At 30.6% G+C, this 7,168-nt stretch overlaps 1 protein-coding gene across 2 annotated transcripts in view; it reads right to left on the bottom strand.

Moving 5' to 3' along the window:
* Nucleotides 1-731: 731 nt before the first annotated feature.
* The window catches only part of LOC108552160 (ABC transporter G family member 20), a 27,155-nt gene continuing 20,718 nt past the window's right edge, over nt 732-7,168 (bottom strand). For both annotated transcript variants that reach the window (XM_017906573.1, XM_017906574.1), the window contains exons 3-15: nt 6,558-6,802; nt 6,202-6,379; nt 6,031-6,121; nt 5,130-5,339; nt 4,078-4,154; nt 3,767-3,998; nt 3,174-3,351; nt 2,505-2,620; nt 2,357-2,427; nt 2,159-2,247; nt 1,346-1,522; nt 1,148-1,234; nt 732-966 (exon numbers count right to left, since the gene is read on the bottom strand). In XM_017906573.1, coding sequence (XP_017762062.1) covers nt 755-966; nt 1,148-1,234; nt 1,346-1,522; nt 2,159-2,247; nt 2,357-2,427; nt 2,505-2,620; nt 3,174-3,351; nt 3,767-3,998; nt 4,078-4,154; nt 5,130-5,339; nt 6,031-6,121; nt 6,202-6,379; nt 6,558-6,802 — 1,963 coding nt within the window. In that variant the 3' untranslated portion in view covers nt 732-754. The remainder of the gene's footprint in view (nt 967-1,147; nt 1,235-1,345; nt 1,523-2,158; nt 2,248-2,356; nt 2,428-2,504; nt 2,621-3,173; nt 3,352-3,766; nt 3,999-4,077; nt 4,155-5,129; nt 5,340-6,030; nt 6,122-6,201; nt 6,380-6,557; nt 6,803-7,168) is intronic.

The following is a 7,168-nucleotide window of genomic DNA, read 5'->3' as shown; positions in this document are numbered from 1 at the left end:
CGAAAAAAAAAAAAAAAAAAAAAAGTGAAAAAGAAAATACATAAAGAGAAATTCACACGTATAGTTCGCACGTTGTATATGTTTGTATACTATGTTAATCTCCGATAATAGTGAGTGTTGTAACACATGTATATCTGTGAACAAAAAGCATGTAAGAGGAGATCAATAAATCAAAAACGAGAAAATTATATTTCACTGATGCCAAAACAGCTCGTTTAATCGTTTTATCTTTATCCTGTCTATTTACACCTATCTTTGTCCTAAGTACATACTCGATATGCAATATCGATCTCGATGATACGAGCTCTTTGTTTCATAATTACATTTTTATAGATCGAACCTTCACAGAGATCATGTCGGCGTGATTCCGGAATATATCAAAGAAGATTACGAGTACGAGGTAAATTTGTGTCTGACACATTCCTTTCCAAACACTCTTCCTCTTAATTATTAACAATCGTTAACTTGCTCTTCTTCTACTCGCGTAATAATATTATTGTCTTACAGTAGAACGATAACGCTCGAAGAAAGTTACTTGTACTTTTATATTGTACTTTTATATATATAAAAGTACTAGTCTTCGTTACTACGTTGCTGCAAGCTAACACTATAGTAAATAAATCCAGAACGAATCAACCCTGTGAAACTCGTGAGAAAGATACTTCTTCACTATTGCACAAACTACATGAAATATTTTATTCTTCGTTTTAATGTTCTATTTTTTTTCTCTCTTTTTTTTTTCTTCATTTCATATCTATTTTTGCAACCTTAACAGAACTAGGCAAAGACCCAGGCATCCAAAAATCCATCCAATGGTCACTAGAAATCCTTCGTACACTTCTGGGTCATTGAAGGTAATCCCTTTTTCCAGAATCCCTCGAAATGCAATCCCGGGCAACGTTAAAGGCATGAGGATACTGAACCATCGAAGGAGCTTCGGCATTGCTTCAAGTGGCCAAATTAATCCTTGAAAATTGCAAGAAATTCTAATTAAGTATTGTTTTATATCTTCTTTATAATTTCTCCAAGTTTTCCATACTCTAATTTCTCATCTGAGAGCAGAAATCAATAAGTGATAATTGAAACTCCAGAGAGTCAGAAATTTTATGTACTTCAACACTTAGTAAATTTATACCTAATTACTCACCAGAAAGGAGTACCAATGGATAAAATGTCCCCACTGACATATAATTAGCCAAAGAATGATCGTTGGAGATCACTGATATTGTCATGCCTACGAATAATATTTTTAATCATAATGTTTTTGTCATAAAATTGTTCTCTTTGGTTAATTGTGAAGACACGTTAGCTGACTATGTCAATTTTAATTAATTCGAGCACCTACCATATGTTGTTCCACTAATTCCTCCGAATATAGCCAACCAAATGATCGTTCCTACTGACCCTTTGCATTCGACATTATAGTATAGGAAAAAGATACATAATGTTATCGTCACTTGAAAGAGGACTACCACTACTTGCGATATCATATGAGTAATTAGGATCTCTGACGTGGTGACACCTATTTAACAATAATATGAACATTAATAAAAGTTAGGAAATTAATCATTCAAAAATAGGTGTATATAAATCACTTGTTAAATACTTCAAAGCAATACACTTTTCTACCATTATTAATGAATTAAAATTTACAACAGCTATGCATGAGAATGTAAAAGACAAAAAGCAATTAACACTGGTTTAATTAGAATTCAAGTACTTTAGCCATGCCCGCGTCAGCGATTTAGATAAAGAATTACTTTTTGCTTGTAAATAATGGCATTATCGTATTAAAGCTATACCTAATCATATATCCTGTGATATTCGACGAAGAGGCAGCGAGAATGTTAAAAATGCAAGTTAATTCGTGATCATAGAGAGAATAAAAATAATAAGTGATGTAACTAAGGCTATCGTAAAAAGTTGGGACACACGAAGTAAAGTTTGAAACTTTACTTATTACCATGTATAAATATATTCATTCGCATAATTGACGCGAAGAAATAAAAGTTACATTATTATTTAAATTATTATTGAAATGAAAATGTCGTAAGGTATTGTTATTTAAATTAAATTTAAATTAATTTCAGATAGTTAAGAACTCTTTGCTCCCTTTTGAAAACATTTTCGTGTTAACTATGGTACTGAAAAAATTTACCTTGAACTAAGTTTCTATCCCATAGGCCTGAATGACGTTCAGTTACGATTACACTTGCACACATGGATGTTGCCAAAATAAATAGTATTCTAAAAAGAACAATTATTTTATTTGCAATATGTAAATTTATTTACACTGATAAAGGAGGTGCTATGATCATTCGAAGAGATATAATACATTTTGTTTAAAAAATCTTACGCTAATACAAATGTTGGGATAAGAAATGAGAAATAAGTTTGTTCCTTCGAGCCGTAAATTGGTTCTTCAAACTGTAACATGAAGAAATATAATGATATCATAGTTCCGAATTATTTTCATAGATATTAATTTCAATAAATGTACGTACCAGTATTGGCACGTTACCCAGCTTTCGAGAAGCCCCACATTCCTCCATGATTTTCTCATACTGTTTTAAAAAGATGTCGTACAGTTCCCGTTGTACATAGAAATAGGTTGGGTAATCTATAAGAAAAACAACAGAACAATGATCATTATGCATTAGAATAAAATTAGTCAAATTCTTTAATTGGTAATTTTAATTACATTTGATAGAAATAAAATTAATCTTCTAATTATTTTAATTATTTTTAAATTATATATATCTTTTCTTATCATTCTCTCTTAATGATAATAGTTACATGTTAACTATATTCACTTTCCCTTTAATTTGCTAGCTTATAGCTGTCAATTATGCAATTTTATCATAAAACTACTGCTAATTTATCAGTGAAAATTTTGCCCATATACGAGATTTTTCTATTCCAATCATTTTAAATGTTTAAAATTTCCAATAATTAGAACTAAGCCGTGTTCATCTAGAGTTATAGTATATCTGCTTGCTTATAGTCATACTTGCTGACCTAGCTTTCTTATGTCTTTACATCACAATAACTTTGGTACAGTGTGAAAGGAATATAATCTCTTGATTCGTTTGAATTATAAATTAAATTAAGAATCCAAAACACCTTTATAACCTACGTATATTTTATTAATTAATTTATTATCACATACCTACCTAAAATGTATATGAAAATATTAATCCTGCTGGTCGTAATAACATCATTAGACACATCTAATGAGTTTTCTAGTCTATTTGTCATGCTGTCTGAAAAGTTCCTATGGAAATGTAGTATTCCAAAGGTATTTCCAGAGTAAGCATTTTGTTCTGCCTCCTCTATACTGTCATAGAATATCTAAAAATGAAGTACAATCGATTTTGATAGAAGTAAACAGCTTGTTGTTACAAATATTTATTAAGTGAACCAATTATGAATAACTTTGATTTATTGTACCTATATTATATATATATATATATATAATATCCTCGAAATTTATTAGTACCTAATTTTAGAAATGATTTACTGTTAATAATGTTACATAAAAATAATAATTAATTTTTTACATTTTCACAAACATCTTAGTTTAGCAAGTAGATATTAAAAGCTATCTTGAATTGATAATTATTAAGTATTTTGAGTGTTTTAGGAGCCCTGTTTGTAGAACAAGATAGTGCATTATTAGTAACTTCTGTATTATTCGTAATATACAAAATTCTTAATACAATAAATATAAAGCAATGTGCCCTAAATATTAAGTATATTTGCACACCTTGTTTGGAATTAAATCATCTATTGCATTTTGAAATCTACAGCTAATATCGACCATAGTGCACGTATTCTCGTCCCGGTTATATGTAACGTTGCCTTGATATTTTCCATAATTACAGTTATCTGCCTCATTATTCACGACCAATATCGACAGTCCTTTGGGGTACATGCCAATCGAGTTGAAAACCAAAACCATTTGCATTATTGGCAAAATAAGCGAAAACAATATTCCTCTGAAAAGAAAGAAAGACAAAGAAAGTATCAATAGAATGCCTTCCTTGGTTGCAGTAGTATCATAAATATAATAGTTACCCAGGATAACGTACGAACTGAAGTAAATTCTTGTTAAGTAAAGCATGACACCTCTTTATTTTGCTGCTTCGTAATTGCTTAAATTTGTAAAATATGGTTCCACTCATTATTTCATCGTTTTGGAAAATTATTCCGGTCAATATTCACCGAAACTTAGTTAACAAGAAGAGTAACAAAAATTAGGAATATTCAGAGGATATGCCATTTCATGATCTTTCAAAATACACTATTCAGCCAAACTCAAAGTCACATACAAAACATGTTACAGTTTTTGATGGATCTGTTCAGCATGTTACTTTAAACATGGAGATTTCAATCATACACATTGGATTTTTAATAGAATAACACGTATAAGATGCTTTCAAGATCTTTTGTAAATATCGAAAAATTTACGCGAATCCAATTTTAATCCAAACAAGATCTTTTTTTAAAACTTCCATTCTTTTAAAAACTGGAATGGTATTAATGTTGTCAAGGATTATACGCATATGCGCATGTATAAATCAAAAATTAATTTTTTATCAATTAGTTAATTATTATTTCTCAATTGTAAAGTGAACTAGAAATCATCGATGTTGTTTGAATATATTAGCCTCTACTTCGTTCTCCTCGATGCCAGGCTCTACTTTAGCAATACAGAAAAAGCAGGCAAACTGCTTTCTAGCAGGTAAATTACTAACAATTCCACTCTAGTCGTAACAATGCAAGGTGAACCAGAAAATTAAACAAAAATCCACATAAGCCCCTCGAATAGTTACTTATGAGAATTACAGTTGAATTCCTATAAATAAATTATCTGTACGACTTTATTTCCTATTATTGTAAAATTGGAAGTGTTACTGTGAACTTCGACAGTTCTCAAAATTACATAATAGAACAGAGTATTTTGCAGTAAATTATCACATTGTTCTACTTCTATAAGTTACTACTTCCTTGTAACTTAAGTTTCAGGAAGAAAAAAAACTTCAGATATACTTTATCCAAAGCGTATATATAAATATATTCTATATCTAATCAATTTTCGATAAACCTAAACGTTATATCACCCTTACTGGACGATTTTGATTGGGGAAGTTCGAATGAGTCAATTCGTTAGATTCCATACAAGGATTGGAGACTTGACTCGCATTTATCGGTTTATAATTCTCTTGCATTTGACTCAATTTCAAGAAGGCTTCTTCCAGGGAATCGGTTTCAAATCTCTCTAGTAAATCGTTCGGTGTTGATTCAGCCAACAGTATTCCACTCCTCATTAATCCAATCTAAAAGTTATAATCGGAGCATTAATATACAAGACTAATTTTTATGTATAACATGCGTCAAATTTTTTGTTACGTCGATGATAGATAGCTATTATAGAGAACGGTTAAACCTATTACTAGCATTATTCATTCATATTAGAGATACTACACAAAAGCTTGAATTAGCGTAATGAGTATCGACACAACGGATATGGATTAATTGATATAATAATTAACATTCTCTTTTGAATAATGCAACAGTCAGACGTTTGTTTGTTCGAATAGTATAATAAAAATATAATAGAAGTCTGAATTTTTATATCAGTCAGAATAATTCCTCAAAAGCCTTTCCTTGAAATTAATCAATTTGCTTCGACACCTTGTACTGAAATTTAATTATGAAAAATTGTGCAATGGAAAAGTATTTAACTATGGCTCGCTGCTATATATCTATTTCAGTCACAATAAAATTCTGCACAAATTTTTGGGTTCGCGTAACAATAAAAGTTCTTACGAAATTTTTATAAATATAAGAAAGAGAAAATAATACAATGCACAAAATTATGGTCCATTTAATCCTTGTAGACAAAATTAGCAAGATAAAATGGTTCATGAAATTTTTAGGCGTCGTAAATAGACGTTACAATGTAAGTACTTAGAATGTCGATTACACGAGATTAAACGATGTGGACGTTTGTTACAATTTGTATACCTTGTCAGCCTGTTTTGTTTCCTCGATGTAATGAGTGGTAATTATCACAGTGATACCATCTTTCGCGAGATTCTCCAAATGACACCAGAGACTGTGCGAAGAAACTTCATTTACATTATTGCTTTTTGCTTTAGTTAAATGAAGGAGCTAAGGAGATGAAGGTGTACTTGCTTGTTCCTTATAACTGGATCTAAACCAACAGTGGGCTCGTCGAGGACTAATAATTCGGGTTTGTGAAGCATGGATACTCCGAAGGATACTCTCCTTTGCTGACCACCGCTCATGTCCTTCATCAGACGATTTCTGGGTGGTAGCTGAAGTATGTCTTTTAGGTTCATGTAGCCCTCCTCTGAAAAATATTGTTTTCTCTGAAGAATTTTTTTCAATAATTATCAGCAGGATTCTATGAAAAATTTTCTCTGAAATTTCCTGAAGAATTTTTCAATCATTTCCTGCAGGATTCTATGAAAAATTTTCTCTGAAATTTCCTGAAGAATTTTACAATAATTCCCTGGTTCGCAAATTACCGATCTCGTGATCTTCCATGCCGTTCACCTTTCCAAAGTAATAAAACGCAGCAGATACGGAAAATTCATCGACTAACGAAATTTCTTGTGGCATATAACCAACACGAGGTCCTGGAATCCCGGAATTTTTGGTTCCTGGCTTGCCACCGAGTACCCAAATATCGCCGCTGTCCACTTTTTGAACGCCAACCATACAGGAAAGCAGGGTGGTTTTGCCACTACCACTAGGGCCCAGGAAGCCATATCTATAATACATAAACAAGTTGGAAAAATGAATAAAATTCCTTACATTTTACAATATTCAATCTATTTAATATCATATCAAATTTCATATATTTCTTGCACAATATTGCAAAATAATTATTTACAAAATAATCATTATAAACTTTTTTATTTTTTCAAGCAACGGCAAAGGACATAAAAGCTGTGATTATATTATTAAAAATATAAATGTAACAGTAATATTGTTAAAAAATAATACAAAAATTATTGATTATAAGAAAAATTGTAACAGGAATCTGATATTGGTAAGAAAATGGATAGTGTTTAATGAATGTACAAATTTTCAAATTCTAGGTATATATAAATAATACAAAAATTATATTTTATAA

This window comes from Eufriesea mexicana, unplaced genomic scaffold (assembly GCF_001483705.2).
Source record: "Eufriesea mexicana isolate 0111107269 unplaced genomic scaffold, ASM148370v2 scaffold5561, whole genome shotgun sequence".
NCBI lineage: Eukaryota > Metazoa > Arthropoda > Insecta > Hymenoptera > Apidae > Eufriesea > Eufriesea mexicana.
Note: the sequence above shows the minus strand (reverse complement) of the source record. Positions and strands in the feature narration are given on the sequence as shown.